The sequence below is a fragment of the Erythrolamprus reginae genome, chromosome 2 (genome assembly GCF_031021105.1).
Source record: "Erythrolamprus reginae isolate rEryReg1 chromosome 2, rEryReg1.hap1, whole genome shotgun sequence".
Classification (NCBI taxonomy): Eukaryota; Metazoa; Chordata; class Lepidosauria; order Squamata; family Dipsadidae; genus Erythrolamprus; species Erythrolamprus reginae.
In genome coordinates, this window is record NC_091951.1 from 31,716,432 (window position 1) to 31,736,187 (window position 19,756).

The following is a 19,756-nucleotide window of genomic DNA, read 5'->3' on the forward strand; positions in this document are numbered from 1 at the left end:
TGCCTATACAGTAGATCTTCTCCAACTGTCTCTTAGAAGTTCATTCAAGACAAGTAGAAAGGTTCCACATCTTAAGAAGTATCATCTGGAGAATCCAAGAAGCTTGACTTTTCTGCTGGCGTGCTGGAATTAGGAATAACAATCTTTCCCAAAAGTAGCCAACATTCTGCCATCATTTAGAAGGCTCCGAAACCTGATTGTTCTCCCAGGTATGAGGTCAGAAATTTAATGTCAATTTTGGTCTGGACGGCATTTCCTGATTTGTATAGTTATTTTATTATTATATTGATGTTTTTATACTGCTTCATTACCAGAGTAGTTTATAGGCAATCATATAAATGGAATTTAAAAAATAGATCAAGGCATCCATCTTTTCAGCTTTGATATAAGCCCCAAAATCAAGAAGAATAAAATCTACAGGCTTGATTTCTCCATCACTTTTGACAAATAAAAGTTTCACTGCAGAAACTTGGGCCCATGAGCTTCCACAAAGTTCTGGATCCACATCAGAGGCTTCTCACAAATATGTTTTCCTTCCCTGTTACTTTGTTCATGAAGCTATGGGAGAAACCTGGGGATAGAGAGAGCACATGGGATGCTTCTTCTCTGTATAATTATCAAGATCACACTGATTTATTGATTGCCTGCTAATCTCTCTTCCAGAGAATTCTCAAATGTTTACTGTTGAATTGTCCTAGGCATATTACTCTCAAGAGCAATACAGGATGCATCTTTCATCTGAGCTTGGGAACTCAGGACATAAAAGCCTTTAGTGTCATTGACAGGTTGTGATTCTGTGCTATAAAATGTGATGAATTCCTTGTGCGTTCCAGCTTCCATCTGTGGAAGGAAAGTTACAACAGCAGTTGTGGTATTGCAAAGGCCTTTTGTCTCCATGAACTGCTCCTTTAGTTTTGGGAGAGCTACCTGACTCTTCAACAAGTAGAAATGGTTCTATTATTTCTCCTGATGCTTCTATTCTCCCAGATACCCTGCAAGATGTTGAATGTCAAGTGCCCCTTAACTTTAGAAAGGGATGACACAGATCCTTTGAATTATTTCAAGCCAGGAGACTACCTCATAACTGGAATCACTCCTGCAACAGCCACTATGTTTCGACCATTCACTTTCAAAAAGGTTCCAACGAACAAAGTTTCCTGGTAAGAGAGCATTTCCCCTTCTGATTACTGCTGGTTCCAAAACTTTTAGATGTTTCCTGACATCATTCAATGAGAGAAAACCTTTCTTTATCAACAATGTCTCTTAGCTAAATTACTAGAAACAGTTAGGACTGAATGAAAACCAAGAAACCACTCAATGTCCACCATGTCATTTCTGTCTGCACTCCCACAGTTTCCCTGATGCAAGATATTTGGGTAATCCTTCACTACAGAAAGGATCTTCTGTTGACTTTACTCTGTGAAGAGTGGATGAAATAAAAGGGAAATAGGAAATCAGGAGTATTGAATTTAATTTAATTGAATTTATTAGATTTGTTGAATAAAGAGGAAATTCTGCAAAGTTGCCATCCATGAAGGAATCTCACTTGGAATCTCTGAGCGATGAGGGTGGTTCAAAAATGTGAAAGATATAATAAATAATTGAATAAATATATACCAGATCAACTCTACTTGTGAATCTATACTAAAATTGTTCCTCCAGCACAAGAGTCTATTTTATTATTTAAACATCTCTGTATGGAAGAGGGTTGGAAGTAACTTTGTAATGTTATTTGTGGTATGTTTTTCTATAAGTCACTTGTTAAACTTTCCCTGTAGTTCCCCTCACCAGGCTCCCCATTTTTGTTGCAATTTTATATTTTCATTTTATTTTTGAAACTTAATAAAATCTATTTTTAAAAAGGAGAAAGAATAGAATCAAAGCAACCAATATTGCATTCATAACTTTTCTTTCTATTCAAAATACCTGGATTATCATATATTTGTATACTCTGTGTGTGTGTGTGTGTGTGTGTGTGTGTGTGTGTGTGTGTGTGTGTGTGTGCATCATTTCAGGAAAGTAACCACAAAGTACTGGAAAATCCTGTCCTTCTTATTTGCTGTCCATGAGATCAACCAGGATCGCCATATTCTACCCAACCTCACCTTGGGCTATAACATTCATGACAATCATTTTGATGCAAGGACAACATCGGAAGCTTTGGCAGATCTTCTCTCTCCTGGGTTGGCAAATATTCCAAACTACAAGTGTGGAGGAAGACAGAATAATCTCTTAGCTATAATTGAAGGGACAGAAACTGATATCTCCATCCAGATTTCATCCATGTCAGCCAACTACAAAATCCCCCAGGTGAGAAAGACTCTGCTTTAATTCCACTTTAAAGAGTAATAATGGAGAAAAGAAATCTAATTAGCTGGTATACGGCTAATGTATTAATGGCTATCAATTCAATATTGGTTTATGCTCCAAAATAAGTATATTTTTTAACAAGTACAATCTGAAAAAACCATAGATGAGATGATAGAAATGCAGATATAGACCTTATCCAAGCCAGGAAAATATTAAATAGAGGAGAACATAAAATGATGTTATGACGGACACATCATGAGACATTTTTTATCTCTAATGATCACCTCTTATTTATGAAGAACCCTATGAAATATGGTATTAGAAGAAAATTCAAGATCTACAGGGATCCAGTTGCTGAAAGACTTGTATTATTGCAGAGGATTTTAGGAGTTAAGTAAATGAAAACAAAGAATCCTAGGCATCTTCACATGTTTTGGGGTGTTGAGGGTGGGGACTTAGGATAAACATCACTCAGTTTTAAGATCCTTGCTCAAGCCTTATATAGGAGAAGCCAATTCTTTTGCTCCTTCTCCAGTTTGTGGTTTGTTCTAAACTTCAGCTATCAAAAACCAAGCAGCTCTCTTAAAGGTTTCCCCACCCTTCCACTCCCCCCTTATGGAAATCCAGGGGTTTTCCTAGACTGTGGAAGCCAGAATTACAAGAGGTGGAGAGGAATCAGCGGGACTCACCTCTGCCCATGAGAACATAGGTGAGTCCTGCCGATTCCCTCCACCACCTGTCTTCCTGCTGATTCCCTTCCACCTCAAGAGCCATTGCTCCTGCTGCTTGCTTGCTGGTTTGCACACTGTTCCTGAAGCCACGGACTTGGAGCTTGTGGCTGAGTGGATTGTCTTGCTTGTCTAGAAATAATTGCTTCACATCTGCTCCTCTTGTGCAACTGTAATTCAGGTAATTTTGCCTTTTTGGCTAGCTTGCTTTTCCAATCAAGCAAATTAAGACAGCAGGGCAGGGGAAAGTGTTGCAAATGTAATCACCCACAACTGTTTCTGTCACTTGTTGGTAGAAAGCAAACTTGGGAGGGGGGGCGGAACAGAGAAAAGGCGAAAAGCAGACTTGGGTGGAGTACATGGGAATTTAGTTGAAGCCAGAGGATTTTTCTAAAAAGTATCCTTGGCTCGGATTTTGTTTTACTTGTGGCCGTGATGGGGAGATGGACAAGGCTACGTAGTTTTATAGCTATAATTAGCTGTGGAAAATTTAGGGTATTCCCTGCATTTGGAGAAACGTAAAACAGAATTATTGCAAACGTGTCCGAGAGTAAGGAATGTAAAACTCTTGGAAAAATATCTTCGGACTTTCAGGCATGTGTGAATTTCCAATTTGCCTGTTTGGGCATTTTTTTTTTTCACCTACCAGGCTTCTGAAAGGCCTGTGCACATGTGCGGGGGACAGCACAGGAGGGATATTGCAAAAAGATATTGACAAAATTGAATGGGGCCAAAGATGGGCTACAAGAATGGTGGAAAGGCTTTAGCATAAAATGTATCAGGAAAGACTTAATGAACTCAATCTGTATAGTCTGGAGGACAGAAGGAAAAGGGGGGACATGATCAAAACATTTAAATATGTTAAAGGTTCAGGAGGGAAGTGTTTTTAATAGGAAAGGGAACACAAGAACAAGGGGACACAATCTGAAGTTAGTTGGGGGAAAGATCAAAAGCAACATGAGAAAATATTGTTTTACTGAAAGAATAGTAGATCCTTGGAACAAACTTCCAACAGACGTAGATGGTAAATCCACAGTAGCTGAATTTAAACATGCCTGGGATAAACATATATCCATCCTAAGATAAAAATACAGGAAATAGTATAAGGGCAGACTAGATGGAACATGAGGTCTTTTTCTGCTGTCAGTCTTCTATGTTTCTATGTTTCTATGCATGGAGGGAAGGGTTGTGGGCACATGCACACATGCTAGAACACCTACAAACACCCCTTTTCGCACGAGAAAAGAAAAAGGTTCACGACCACTGCTCTATGCTAATAAGAAGAGATCTGAATTCCTGAAGCCATATTTTAGATTGATAGGAGTTTGGAAGAAAACAAAAGCAAGTGTTGTCTTGAAACTGAATCAGTCTTCAGTTCATTCTTCTCTTTACCAGGTCAGTTATTCTTTTGTGTCCCATCTTCTGGCTGAAAAAACACGGTTCCCCTTTTTCTACACCATGGTCCCCAAAGAAGGAGTCCAATATCTGGGGATCCTCAGATTGCTCCTGCATTTCCAATGGACATCAGTTGGTCTCTTTGCTCCGGACACAGACAACGGGAAGCATTTCATAGTAATGATGGTTCCAGTGCTGTTCAAGAATGGGATTTGTGTTGTTTTCTCACAAATCTTTTCGGGGATGAATACAGAGTTTATGGACATTGACTTTACCTCAGTAAGGAAGTGGAAAGAAGTCAATGTATTTATTTATTTTTCAGAAGCCAGTTTCTTTTCAGATGGAATAATGGTAATAGAAGCATTAATTAAAAAATGTATATGGAACATAAAATCAACAATACCCACAGGGAAGGTCCTTGTCACCACAGCTTTGTGGGACCTCAACATGGACTTGGTATACAATGACAATACACATCAACACATTCTTGGTTTCTTTTCTTTCCTCATCCAGAAAAAGAAAAAGACAAAAGATATTGATTTTGAGCTTTTTTTTACTTCTCTGTATAACTTTGCACATAAAGCATTTCATTGCTTATACTCCAAGCCACCCTCTACTGTGAAAGGCTGGACAAGATGCACCAAGAAAGAAGGGGAGAAGACCCTTCCCCAAGAAGACATTGAAAAAACTGTGTCTCTAGAGAGTAGCTACATCTATGACACTGTCTGGGCCCTGGCACAGACCTTAGATGCAGCTTATTCTTCCCGATCCAAGAGCAGATTGAAAGGTGGTGGAGGAATATCAGTACTGCAAATTATCCAGCCATGGCAGGTATTCCCTTTTCCATCACAATGGACTCCTAATGATGATGTGCAATTCATAACTCATAGACGATTCAAGAATCTTTAGAATATGGCAGCTCTAGGGGGAATGGATTTATTAATTAATATCTCCAAATACAATTTTAAACATAGGGCTCAGGGTCCCATGATAACCAAGTATAAATATCCATGAAATAGTAAACAATAGGCAATGCATGAGCTACTGGGTCCTTTGTTTCAGAGATATTTTCCTAGTAGATTCCCCAATGCAATGGCAAAGCTCTTAATCTATTCTCTTCACTGGAAAAGGTATTATAAATTAATGGTGATATCTAGAGATTTATTGGCCTGGAAAATCGCTGATGTGCAACCATATACCACCATCAACCTTCAGGAACTGACTACAAGAAATATTTTAGGGTATTTTATATGTCATAAAATGTTTAGTGAGATTGGTAGGTCATAAAATGTTTTATGATAATTTTTTATCTTAAACTGCTTTATAAAATTTGTTCTGTGCATTGGCCAATTTGAAGTGCCTTGGTCCAATCTTAAAGGTTAGACATAGACAAACAGGAGAGTTTTAGAAATATAGGGATCAAAATAGGAGACTAAATGAACAATCTGTCTTAAGTCTGCCCTGTCATCATTAGCATCAATTCATCTTATGGTTTAAAACAATTCTTAAAGGGCTGTATGCAGTGAAAGGCTACCAAATTTTTTACTACCACACTGTGGGCATGGCTTATGCAGGACGCCCTGCATAAGCTCCCCTCTCCTCTCGCTCACGAGGGAATCACCCCAGTAAAGTGGTTTATTCCCTCTCCAAGTGCCCAGAGAAAGGAAAAAGCTCCTTTCGCTCTGGGCTGCCCAGAGTGAAGGGAGCATTTCTTTTCTTTGGGTGCTGGCAGAGGTTTATTCCCTCTCCAAGCGCCTAGAGAAAGAAAAATGCTTCGTTCACTCTGGACTGCCAAAGTCTCCTTAAGCGTCACTGAAAAGCTCCTCTGGCAGCACAGGAAAGCCTGAGATGGCCAGGATTAAAAGGGGAATGGCAGGAAACTGGCCGGGCTTTCGTGCCGCTCTCAAATTAGAAAAAGGTTCTTAAGAAGAGGCAAAAAAATCTTGAACACCCGCTTCTTATCTAGAAAAGTTCTTAAGTAGAGGTACCACAGTAGTTCAAAATATATAATTCTTGTCATCCTTAAACAATATTAAATAACAACTATTTCAGAGTTTATAGGACTGATCAGTAGACATTCATTGTCCAGTCTCTGGAGAGGGGCGGCATAGAAATCAAATAATAATAATATTCAATTCAATTCAATTTATTGGATTTATACGCCGCCCCTCTCCGAAAACTCGGGGCGGCTAACAACAGTCATGAACAATATACATGAACAATATACAGTAAAAATCCAATACTAAAAACTAACTTAAAACCCCTTAATGTATAAAACCAGCATACGTACAAACATACCATACATACAGTTGTATCAGCCTAGGGGGAGAAGAAGTCTTAATTCCCCCATGCCTGGCGGCAGAGGTGGGTTTTGAGTAGCTTACTAAAGGCAAGGAGGGTAGGGGCAGTTCTAATCTCTGGGGGGAGTTGGTTCCAGAGGGCCGGGGCTGCCACAGAGAAGGCTCTTCTCCTGGGTCCCGCCAAGTGGCATTGTTGGAGTGCCACCACCTTCTCAACAACCTTCCCCATAAAGGGAAGGTTGGAGACTGGATGGTAGTTATTAAGCACGGCTGGGTCCAGGGAAGGCTTCTTGAGGAGGGGGCGCACAACTGCCTCCTTATAAAGGGCCGGAAAGGACCCCCTCCCCAAGGAGGCGTTGACAATCTCCTGGGCCCAGCTCCGTGTCACCTCTCGACTGGCCGAAACCAACCAAGAGGGACACGGATCCAGTGAACAAGTGGCGGAACTCACAGCTCCAATGGCCTTGTCCACTTCATCAGGTGTCGCCAAGTCAAACTCCTCCCAGACAGATGGACAAAGACGTTTAGTCCCAGTCACCTCGACTGACTCGTTGTCAGTCGACTCTGATTTATTTATTTATTTATTTATTTATTTATTTATTTATTTATTTATTTATTTGATTTGTATGCCGCCCCTCTCCAGAGACTCGGGGCGGCTAACAGCGACAATAAAACAGTGTACAATAGTAATTTGGTATTGATGATTAAAAATCAATTAATATAAAAACCAAACATACATACATACATACCATGCATAGAATTGTAAAGGCCTAGGGGGAAAGAGGATCTCAATTCCCCCATGGCTGGCGGCAGAGGTGGGTTTTAAGTTGTTTACGAAAGGCAAGGAGGGTGGGGGCAGTTCTAATCTTTGGGGGGAGTTGGTTACAGAGGGCCGGGGCCGCCACAGAGAAGGCTCTTCCCCTGGGTCCCGCCAGGCGACATTGCTTAGTTGACGGGACCCGGAGAAGATCCACTCTGTGGGACCTAACTGGTCGCTGGGATTCGTGCAGCAGAAGGCGGTCCCTGAGGTAATCTGGTCCGGTGCCATGAAGGGCTTTATAGGTCATAACCAACACTTTGAATTGTGACCGGAAACTGATCGGCAACCAATGCAGACTGCGGAGTGTTGGTGTAACATGGGCATATTTGGGAAAGCCCATGATTGCTCTCGCAGCTGCATTCTGCACGATCTGAAGTTTCTGAACATTTTTCAAAGGTAGCCCCATGTAGAGAGCGTTACAGTAGTCAAGCCTCGAGGTGATGAGGGCATGAGTGACCGTGAGCAGTGACTCCCGGTCCAATTAGGGTCGCAACTGGTGCACAAGGCGAACCTGGGCAAATGTCCCCCTCGCCACAGCTGAAAGATGTTTCTCTAATGTGAGCTATGGATCGAGGAGGACACCCAAGTTGCGAACCTTCTTCGAGGGGGCCAGTGATTCTCCCCCCAGGGTAATGGACGGACAGATGGAGTTGTCCTTGGGCGGTAAGATCCACAGCCACTCCGTCTTGTCTGGGTTGAGTTTGAGCTTGTCGACACTCATCCAGGCCCTAACATCCTCCAGGCACCGGCCCATCACTTCCACTGCTTCGTTGGCTGGACATGGGGTGGAGATGTATAACTGGGTATCATCAGCGTATTGATGATACCTCACCCCATGCCCTTGGATGATCTCACCTAGCGGTTTCATGTAGATATTAAATAGCCTCCCTGAGGCACCCCACAAGGGAGAGACCTAGAGGTCGACCTCTGATCCCCTACTAACACCGACTGCGACCGACCGGAGAGGTATGAGGAGAACCACTGAAGAACAGTGCCTCCCGCTCCCAACCACTCTAGTCGGTGCAGAAGGATACCATGGTCGATGGTATCGAAAGCCGCTGAGAGGTCAAGAAGCACCAGGACAGAGGACAAGCCCCTGTCCTGGGCCCGCCAGAGATCATCCATCAATGCGACCAAAGCAGTTTCCGTGCTGTAGCCAGGCCTGAATCCAGACTGCTGAGGACCTAGATAATCGGCTTCTTCCAAGGACCGCTGGAGCTGAAGTGCCATCAATTTTACAATTGGAGTCGAGGTCCACCCGGATCCGAGCGATTTTATCAGCGAAAAATGTGTTAAAGTCCTCGGCACTACTCTGTAAGGGCTCCCCAACTCCCCCCTGATTAAGAAGGGAGCGGGTTACCCTAAACAGAGCGGCCGGGCGGGATTCCGCTGATGCAATCAAGGCGGCATGATACGCGCATCTTGCCGCCTTGAGCGCCACTTTGTAAGTCTTAACATGTGCTCTTACAAGTGTTCGATCGGATTCGGACTTACTCTTCCTCCATCGCTTCTCTAGACGTCTCTTCTGGCGCTTCAACTCCCGGAGCTCCTCGTTGAACCATGGAGCTCTACGGGGTCTAGCGCCACGGAGAGTTCGCAGCGGCGCAATTCGGTCAAGGGCCTCTGCTGCAGCCTTGTTCCAGGCCTCAGCCAGAGACTCTGCCGAACTGCGGACGAGTGTATCTGGAAGAACCCCAAGTGCCTTCTGAAAACCATCTGGATCCATCAGGCGTCTGGGGCGGAACATCTTAATTGGTTCCGCCTCCCTGCGGGGGAGGATTGGAGCCAGGAAGTCGAGCCGCAGTAGAAAATGGTCTGACCATGACAAAGGTAACACTTCTAAGCCCCTTAGTCTCAGACCATTACTCAGTTGCTCAGAGAGGAATACCATGTCGGGTGAGTGCCCCCCCTCATGAGTCGGACCCTGAACTACTTGGGTCAGGTCCATGGCTGCCATGGTGGCCATGAACTCCTGTGCCAGTCCAGAGGATTCGCCGAGTGACGGCAGGTTGAGGTCCCCCAAGACAATAAGTCTAGGGAACCCCACCGCCAGCCCGGCTACCTCCTCGAGCAGCACAGGCAGGGCTTGTGCCACGCAGCTGGGAGGCAGGTATGTGAGAAACAAGCCCACCTGAACCCCTAAGTCCAACTTCACCAGGAGGGACTCGCAACCCGCAATCTCCGGAGCAACAAGTCCACGCAGGCAAAGGCTCTCCCTGGCTATAATAGCCACTCCTCCCCCCCTTCCCCGGGGTCGAGGTTGGTGCCATATCTGAAACCCGGCTGGGCAAATTTCAGAGAGAGGAACTCCTCCCTCTGGGCCCAGCCAGGTTTCAGTTATACATGCCAGGTCGGCCTCCTCATCCAGGATCAGATCCCGGATGAGGAGAGCTTTATTTACCACTGACCTGGCATTGAGTAGCAGCAACCTGAGCCCAGGGCCAGACTTACACTCATCACCAGTATTCTGGGTTGAGCTCACGGAGCCGGAACAAGGGATCGTTATTAAGCAACGGTCCCTCCTTCCCCTGTAATGGCTAGCTCCGTGGCTCCCACCATATCTGCCTCTCCCCAGCAGCACTGAGATATCCTGACCCTCTGTCACCCCAGAGATAGCTGCCCCTCCCCCTCCTGCCTCTCCAGCGCCAGGTTGGCCAAGTGTATTATTTACATCACTCCCATTCATCTCACCCATACTATGACCCCACCCATCCCATCCGTCCCATCCATACCAATCATTTGCTCCATACACCCTATGCCCACCCCAGTTATCCATCACTAAAAAAAAACCCCAATAATTTAGTTAAAATATGAATCAATTTATAATTAAAATACTAAAGGTTAAAATACTAATAAAAAGAAATAAATACAAATAGAACATATAGAATATATAAAATATAGGTAATAGTGTAGCAATTCAGTTGATTAAAGTGAACCCAATCAGCAGCAAATAACAACAGCACCAAGGTCTCAGGTGGTAAAGTCACAAATTGCTCAGAGTCAAGAGTCATTCTATATCTCCCCCACTCCTCAGAGAAGGGGCGGTAGAATGTCCTTATCCCGAGTATGCTGGTTATTAAATTAATTTCCCTGTCTCTCAGACTCCTTAGTGTCAATGATTCCAGATCTTCCTTCTCTCTTGTCCCATCCACTCTTACAGTGCCTCCAGACCGCACTGGTCGGCCCTCTGTTGATTCCCAGTAGTTTTGCAGCAGAGTCTCATTACTATAGATCTCATAAATTGACATGTCCAGTCTGTTGTGTTCCCAGCAATAGCCAAAATGGCATTCCAAACCTCCATGCAGCCCCAGTATGCTCCTTTGATGGTCATAATGGTACTCTCCTCCTTGGCCTCTTTGTTTTCCCATAGCCCTCTAGCCCTCTGTCTCCTCTCTCTCCTCCTCCTGCGGTTCCCCACCTGGCTGATCTTTTGACGCCGAACACCCCCACCATTCGGTGTTCCCGCGTCTCAGGATCGTTTAGTGTGTCTGGTGGGTCTGGCTGTTTCAATTTGGCTGCCTCGATAGCTCAGCTCAGCCTCTCAGTCTCTGAAGCTCTCAGTCTCTGAAGGTCGTAACTCAGTGAAGAAAAGAGAGAAAAGGGCTGCAGGTAGTTTCGATCTAATTGGCGGCCGCCATTTTCCGCGCCCCAGCTGATTCGTCAGCAAATTCCGTGGCGATGACAGTCTAAAGCAGACGCCGTGGAGCCGGGGGCAACAGGATCTTCCTAGGCAAGGCACAGGCTGGGCACAGGGTTCCTTCTAAAGCTCTAATCCCCCCTATCCTCGACAAAGTCGCTGCGGCCAAGATGTTGCAAAATAAACGCCGCGGAGCAGGGGGGGTAACGGAAACGCCGCGGAGCAGGAGGGCAGCAAGGACCCCCTGAGCTGGGACGAGCCAACTCCTTTTGGGGTTTCAAGTTCCCCTCTGTCCTCCCAAAATAGGTAGTGGTAAGCAGAGGCAGGAAGCAGTACGTTGTAGGCAGTGAACAACACGCTGCAGCGCCGGTGCAAAAACAAGCAACTCAGCGCTGTTTTGTGGTCGCCATATTTCGGAGCCCAGCTATTTCCTCCTGGGACTCCCCTTCCCCTGAAATAAAGCTCCCCACCCACCCACCCACCTGCAGGGCTGCAGAAGCAGGCAAGAGGATGGAGCCTCCGAGGGTCCTGCACCCTCCTGCACCCCGCAAAGGCCCGGGGGGGGGGGTGTCCCTGGCCCACCCCCGCCCAGTGGAGCCCCCGCACGGCCGGGGCGTTTGCAACCGCCGAAGTGACCCCTCGTGCGGAGCCGATATAATAATAACAACAACAACAACATTTTACTAAAGGCGGGTTCTGTTTTCTGCTGTTCTAGTTTCACCCTTTTTTGCAAGACTCTCAGTTTTACAACACTTCCATCGATCGAATATATTTGGATGAGAATGGTGAACTAGCAGCTGATTTGGACATTGTGAATTGGGTGAAGTTTTCCAATATGTCTGTTGTCAGTGTGATATTTGGAAGCATAGCAAGGCAAGGTTCCTCGGACCCCCAATTCAGGATTGACAATGAAGCTATAATATGGCCCAAATGGCTCAACCAGGTGAGGAAAATAAGTCATTACATTTCACTTCCTTTCTCCAACAATATAAATACTGGAAGATTCTCTCTGTGATCCCCTTGATCTTCTCATCCTTGTTGTCTTGATGAGCTTTGAGATAGAGTACAGTACTGATAAATGGTGCAAAATCAGAAGATGTGGAGACACTTGAGCCACATAGAGCCACCAAGAATAGAACACCACGAATGTGTGGATACCATCAACATCATCATCACAATATTTGTTTGTTTGTTTGTTTGTTTGTTTGTTTGCTTGCTTGCTTGCTTGCTTGCTTGCTTGCTTGCTTGCTTGCTTGCTTGCTTGCTTGCTTGCTTGCTTGCTTGCTTGCTAGTTTGTTTGTTTGACCTCTTACTGATCACCTACATTTCCAAGTGGGATAACAAGCAAGCTGATGCCTTGTCTCACAAATCTCAGTACACCCAAGCCCAAGAACTGTTGACACTTCATACCATTCTACCCATCACGTCGATCGCCACCATACAAGATATGGTAGATCTTTGAGAATGAATTCAGGAAGCGCAACACCAGGATACCTTTGTAGACCAAAGAAAGCAAGACCTTCAACTTGATTCACCATGGACATTTTCTGATGACCTGCTACATTACTGCGAACTGCTCTACGTTCCACTGGGGCCACTCTGAGCCCTCATCTTCAACCAGTGCCGTGATAACCCTGCAGCCGGACACTTTGGTCTTTTCAAGACGTTACGCCTTCTATCCTGAACCTTTTGGTGGCCCAGAATTCACCATGATTTCCATGCCTACATCAACTCCTGCATTTATTGTCGCCAAGCCAAATAAACCACAGAATAATCCCCCCCGGGATTACTACAGCCTTTACCTACACCTCAAAGACCTTGGGGGACCATTACCATGGACTTCCTCAACTGTTTACCTGTCTTCACCAGATTTTCAGCTGTCCTTGTAGTGGTGGACATGTTAACCAAGATGGTGCATTTCATTCCCTGCCATAGAATACCTACAGTGAAAATCACTGCTCAACTATTTATCCAGCACATCTTCAGACTACACGGCCTACTTGACACCATAGTATCTGACCAAGGACCCCAATTCACAGCCAAGTTTTGGAAAGAAAGTAGGACAGCACTCCAGGTCCAAGTTTCCTTGGCTTCCACCCAGCTACACCAGACAGACAGGGGTACCCAAAAAGTCTTTGGCATCATGGAGCAATACCTGTGCTGTTTTGTCCACAACCGACAACAAGATTGGGCCAAATATCTTTTCTTAGCCGAGCTTGCCTTTAACAACTCTGAATATACTTCCACGCAGACCACACAAACTTCAGCTTCCACCCTCGATTGTTCCTGTTTACGCTCTCAGATTCCCCACTCCCAGTCGCCATGGAATTCCTGATTGAACTACGCGCTGTTCACGACCTCATCCAATGTTCCTTGATCAAAGCCAAGGAAGATTGCAAATGATTTGCCATCCATTCTCGGAAAGACACTCCACCATTGACCATTGGTGATCAAGTTTGGCTTTCTACCAAATACCTTTTCTCCAAAAAACCCAGCTGCAAGCTTGACCAACATTTCATAGGAACTTTCCCTGTCAAACAGGTAATCAATCCGGTGACCTACTGTCTCACCTTGCCCAGCTCCATGCATGTACACTCTGTTTTTCATCATTCTCTCCTTGTTCCAGTGACCCCTGATTCTCCACTTTGCCTGCCAGTTCCAGCCCCTGTTATTGTTCCTGTTCCACACCATGTGCCCAAACTCCACGTTCCTCTGCCCTGTTTGAACATTACTGGCATCCAGGACTATCTTGGGCTTGACAACCATTTCCAGTACTTGGTCGAATGGTCAGGAGACAGGCCTGGAAATTGCTTCTGGGTGGATGCCTGAGACTTTGAAGCACCTGAGTTGATTTTTGACTTTCATGTAGATTTTGGTGTTGTGAGTGTTCCTTGTCAGCCTTTGGAAATGTCAGATTCAGAAGACAAAGACAATGTAGAAGCTGTTAATTATCCTGATTTAAGAGGCTAGTGAAGATGAAAATGAAATAGAACAGCCATTCAATGAATGTATGCAGAGTAATGCTTATTCAGATAACGGGGATGTATAAGAGAGTCCTTGGTTAAGTGCAAAGTTCAGAAGATAACAGAAAACAAAAGATGAATTGGGAAGAGGTTTTAATATGTTATTCAGAGTGTGTTAATTAATTACATCACATCCGGGATTGACCGGAAAAGATGGATGCTTTTCTTCAAAGTGCTAGAAACAAAATGGAGGCATATGCCATTTCCAGAGAAGTGAGTTTTATAGAAACATAGAAACATAGAAGTCTGACGGCAGAAAAAGACCTCATGGTCCATCTAGTCTGCCCTTATACTATTTTCTGTATTTTATCTTAGGATGGATATATGTTTATCCCAGGCATGTTTAAATTCAGTTACTGTGGATTTATCTACCATGTCTGCTGGAAGTTTGTTCCAAGGATCTACTACTCTTTCAGTAAAATAATATTTTCTCATGTTGCTTTTGATCTTTCCCCCAACTAACTTCAGATTGTGTCCCCTTGTTCTTGTGTTCACTTTCCTATTAAAAACACTTCCCTCCTGGACCTTATTTAACCCTTTAATATATTTAAATGTTTCGATCATGTCCCCCCTTTTCCTTCTGTCCTCCATATTGCATGATAAACTGTTTTTTAATAGTGTAGACCTGATCCAGAGATAAGAAGATGTTTTTGAAGTAGACAGCCTGTTATTTTAGAAAGAATTAGAACTTCCTAATTTAATCTGTGTGATTGGAATGCATTTTTGCATGCCGGAACTGTAAATGATGAAATCCAAAGTGGAAGGAAAAATAAAAGAAATGCTGTTTTAAAAATTACAAGCCTGTAAGCTCGTATTCTTGGAGCAGCCAGCCAGATCCCAGTCCAGGTCCAGAACAGAAGGTATGTGGCAAGAGGCAGTCCTGTAGATAGTCTGGCCCTGAGCCATATAGGGCTTTATAGATAATAACCAACACCTTGAATTGTGCCCAGAGACTAATAAGAAGTCAGAGCAGCTTGCAGACCATAAGTGCTATATGGGTATACTGAGGCATACCCTTACAGCTCTCACGGCTGCATTCTGGACTATTTGCAGTCTCCGAGGGTAGCCCCATGTAGAGTGCATTGCAATAATCGAGACGGGAGAGCCTGAGTGACTGTGCATAGAGCCTCCTGGTCCAAATAGGGCCTCAACTGGTGAACAAAATTCCCCCTGGCCACAGCCAAAAGATGATGGTCAAGACTCAGCTGTGGGTCCAGGAGAATGCCCAAGTTCCAGACTCTATCTGAGGGGGACAGTGTCCCCCCCCCAGAACAATGGACAGACAGATCAATGCGTCCTTAGGAGGAAATGCCCACAGCCACTCGGTCTTGTCTGGGTTGAGCTTGAGCCTGTTGGCCCCCATCCAGATCCTTAGAGCTTCCAGGCACCAGCACATCACATCCACCACTTCATTGAATTGGCATGGGGTGGAGATGTATAACTGTGTATCATCAGCATAATGATGATACCTCACCCCATGCTGTCGGTTGATCTTGCCCAGCGGATTCATGTAGATATTAAATAGTTAAATTAAATATTAAATATTTAAATATTGATAAAAGAGAATGCTGTAGTTCAGGATTGAAGTTTGTTTGTTTGATTGATTGATTGTTTTATTGTTTGTTCTAAGTTTATTTTCCATCATCTCATTTCAAAATGACTCAAAATAACAATAGCACTGGGACATAGAGGGGGGGGGCAAAACTTGCCAAAAAGTGTTTCCATTTTTTTGTCCACCACCTGTATGTCCCAGTGCTATTGCTATTTACAGAATCACCATATGGCCCCCAATAATCTGGGCCCTCATTTTAGAAGGATGCAAGGCTGAGACAATCACACCATTTTTCTCATTTTGAAACAACTCAAAATGTGGAGTCCTTAGTGCTTGGAGAACGTGGTTGTTTTGTTTATGTTTATGTTTGTTTGTTTATGTTTATTTAGATTTGTATGCCGCCCCTCTCCGCAGACTTGGGGCGGCTCACAACAAAGTGAGAAAACAGTTTACAACAAATCTAAATTTCTACTAAAAACATTTTAAAAACCCCATTTTCTAAACACACATACATACACACATACCATTCATAAATTGTATATGCCCGGGGGAGATGTCTCAGTTCCCCCATGCCTGTTTTCTTGCAGAGATTTCATTGGTCAAACTAGATAACATCATCAATGCCCCAGTACAATACAATACATGCCATAAATATAGGAGTTTCCGACATGTGAATGATAAAATATATATTTCTGAAAGTCTATATTCTATTACATTTTTACCATTCACCTTCAGCAACAGTCCTATTCCCAGTTAGTAAAGGCATCCTATTTTTATTGCTTTGTTGCTTAGAGCTTGCCACCCTCCAGATGCGTGGAAAGATGCCGTCCTGGGTTCCTCAAAGTGATTCAGCGAGGACGACCTGTTTGCTGCTATGATTGCATTCCTTGTGCAAAGGGAGCCATCTCCATTCAGGAAGGTGAGTGATTCAGGAAGAAGAACAGGCTATTGAAAATGATTGCAAATCAGTGGTGGGATTCAAATAATTCGGCCAAGGTCAGTTTGGCCGTTGTGGGAGAGATGAACCATCCCTCTCATCCAGCTCCAACTGCACATGTGGGACAATTCTCCCGCAATGCCCAACTTGACCCTGAGTGAACCAGTTGTTGAATCCCCCCTCCACTATCAAAATGGATCCCAGGCGCTAGGCTACAATAGATAAAATGGGAAATGGAGCCGCCAGCAAGAGGGAAGGAGGAGGAGCAGGAAGAAGAAATGGGGAAAGTAGCCTGCTCCTCCCTCCATGCCAGCTGCTCCATTGTCTGTTTTTCCATTGCAGCGCAGCACCCAGGATCCACTTTGATAGCTGGAATGAAGGAGGTAATTTAACAACTAGTTCATCCAAACTGGTGGCAACCAGATGAATCCCACCACTTTATGCAAACGGTATTAAAAGTATGTTCTGTATTTAGCAATTATTTCAATTTGAGGAAGAAGAAATGACACAGGAAGACAATTTGAGATTTGTTGAGACATAGCAGCAGATCAGTAATCTATGTGGAACTGTTTTCCCTTAAATAGTATAAAAACTCTTGTTTCAGGGACATATTGGGCCTGGGTAACTGGCTCTTAAAATAAGTTTCACGACACCACTGGAGGGCAAAAGATAGCTAGATAGAAAGATAGCTGGATAGGTAGACGAATGAATGGATAGATAGGTAGATAGGTAGGTAGGAAGTAGATGGATAGATAATAATAGTAGTAGTAGTAGTAGTAGTAATAACAACAACAGCAACAGCAACAATAACAACAACAATAGGGTAAAAATAAGCAATCAGGAAACAATATTAATATAAATCATAAGTATACAAGCAACAAATTATAGTCATACAGATAGGTGATAGGAGATGGGTGATAGAAACAATGAGAAGACTAGTAGTAATAGTAATACAGCCTTAGTGAATAGTTTGACAGTGGTGATGGAATTATTTCTATAGCAGAGTGATGGCATTCAGGGAAAAACTGTTCTTGTGTCCAGTTGTCATGGTGTGAAACTCAAAACATGTTTATTGTTTTCCAATCAACATCTCTTGTGGAACATCTCTTGTGGAACTCATCACCACAGGACTTTTCTATCAAGACCAGAAATGCTCATTGAACCATTGTTGTACTTTTTCTTTTTTTGGACAAGCGGTTTTACTGAAGCAACTTAATGAATAGGGACTGAAGCAGTAGTTGATTCCAAAGCCCTTTATTACCAATTCGTGTGACGCTTCTACACATGTGCAGGTGGACGGAGTCTCCCGCCGCCAAGTCTATGGGTTCTTAGAACCGGGCTGAAGTGGGAGTAGCCCACCACAGAACTGAAGGAATATTTGTCACAGATGTATACCTATGGATATTCTGTCTTGGCAGAGTTTGGCATATCCTTTCCCACCCCTCATGACTGCGTGGTTCTGGTGGATTTTGAAGTTTCATTGGGAACAATTGAATAATTTGAGCTAGAATAAGCATTAAGGGTTGGGAAACACTCAAGTAATCATTCTGACCTATTGAAACAACCTTGAATATAATTCAGATGATGATTATTTTTTTTAAAGAAAAGTGTGAACAGGAATTTTTAAAATATGGACGAGCAGAGAACTAAGATTGCAAAGGATAAATAAGGGAAATCTTCTCCTTCATTACAGATGCAATCTACTGCACTAGATGTCTGGAAGATCAGCATCCAAATGAACACCGAGATCACTGTCTACCAAAGTTTATAACCTTCTTGTCACATGGAGAATATTTGGGAATCATCCTGGTTTCCTTTGCTCTATTTTTGTCATTCATCACAGCCTTTGTGTTAGCAATCTTCATTAAATACCACGAAACTCCAATAGTCAAAGCCAACAACCGGGATCTCTCCTACCTTCTACTCATATCACTCCTCCTTTCCTTTCTCACTAGCTTACTCTTCATTGGCCAGCCAAGGAAAGCTACCTGTCTTCTCCGACAATCAGCCTTCCTTATCATTTTCTCAGTGGCTGTTTCTTCTCTGTTAGCCAAAACCATCACAGTGGTGCTGGCCTTCTTGGCAACAAAGCCAGGGAACACTCTGAGGAGATGGCTTGGGAAGACGTTGGGTAATGTTCTTGTTCTTGTTTCCTCTGCTGTCCAAGTTATAATTTGCTCAATCTGGCTGGGAATCTTTCCTCCTTTCCCTGACACAGACAAGCACTCACACCCTGAAGAGATTATCCTGCAATGCAATGAAGGACCTGTTGTCATGTTTTACTCTGCCCTAGGTTACATGGGTTTCCTTGCTGTCATCTGCTTCACAGTGGCTTTCCTGGCCCGCAGACTTCCTGGGTCCTTCAATGAAGCCAAGCTTATCACCTTCAGCATGCTGGTTTTCTGCAGTGTTTGGGTGTCCTTTGTGCCCACCTACTTGAGTACCAAGGGCAAATACATGGTGGCTGTGCAGATTTTCTCCATCTTGGCATCCAGTGCTGGCTTGCTGGGCTGCATCTTTTTCCCCAAGAGCTATATTATTTTACTGAGGCCTGAGCTGAATACAAGAGAGCAGTTAACCACAAAAATGAAAGTATAGATTGCATTATTTTGGAACTGTCTTTCCAGAGCCTCATCTAGCAAGCACAAAACCATACTATCCATTGGGGTCCCGTTAAATCACCATTTTTCCAGAATTTGATTTCTGCTGATGCTCTAGATGTACATCCATTCATTACAATTTATCATGCTTTTTTTTCTTTAAGGAATACCCACATTTAAAAAACAATTTCTAAGGGCAGGTTTTGCTGGGGAAAATCCTCTCCTCAAAAGAAAACCAAAGCATTTGGAGACATAAGCAAGAATTGATTTGTGATTGCAATCAGTAACAGTGATCCTTGAACTTTTCAGGTTGTACGAGAGAGCCCTAGCAAAATAACTCTCTTGTTACATGGGTTCAGTTGATATATTTGAAACAGAAAAAGAAACAACCCAATACAATTATATTGTGACCATTTGTCTGGAATGCTCTTTATATATATTTTTTTTTCCTCCA

The 19,756-nt window shown here is 43.7% G+C and overlaps 1 protein-coding gene across 1 annotated transcript in view; it reads left to right on the top strand.

Moving 5' to 3' along the window:
- Positions 1–19,300, top strand: part of LOC139159306 (vomeronasal type-2 receptor 26-like) — a 30,085-nt gene extending 10,785 nt beyond the window's left edge. Inside the window, exons 2-6 of the mRNA XM_070736629.1 lie at positions 2,016–2,310; positions 4,434–4,712; positions 11,906–12,133; positions 16,558–16,684; positions 18,396–19,300. Coding sequence (XP_070592730.1) covers positions 2,016–2,310; positions 4,434–4,712; positions 11,906–12,133; positions 16,558–16,684; positions 18,396–19,300 — 1,834 coding nt within the window. The remainder of the gene's footprint in view (positions 1–2,015; positions 2,311–4,433; positions 4,713–11,905; positions 12,134–16,557; positions 16,685–18,395) is intronic.
- Positions 19,301–19,756: the final 456 nt, after the last annotated feature.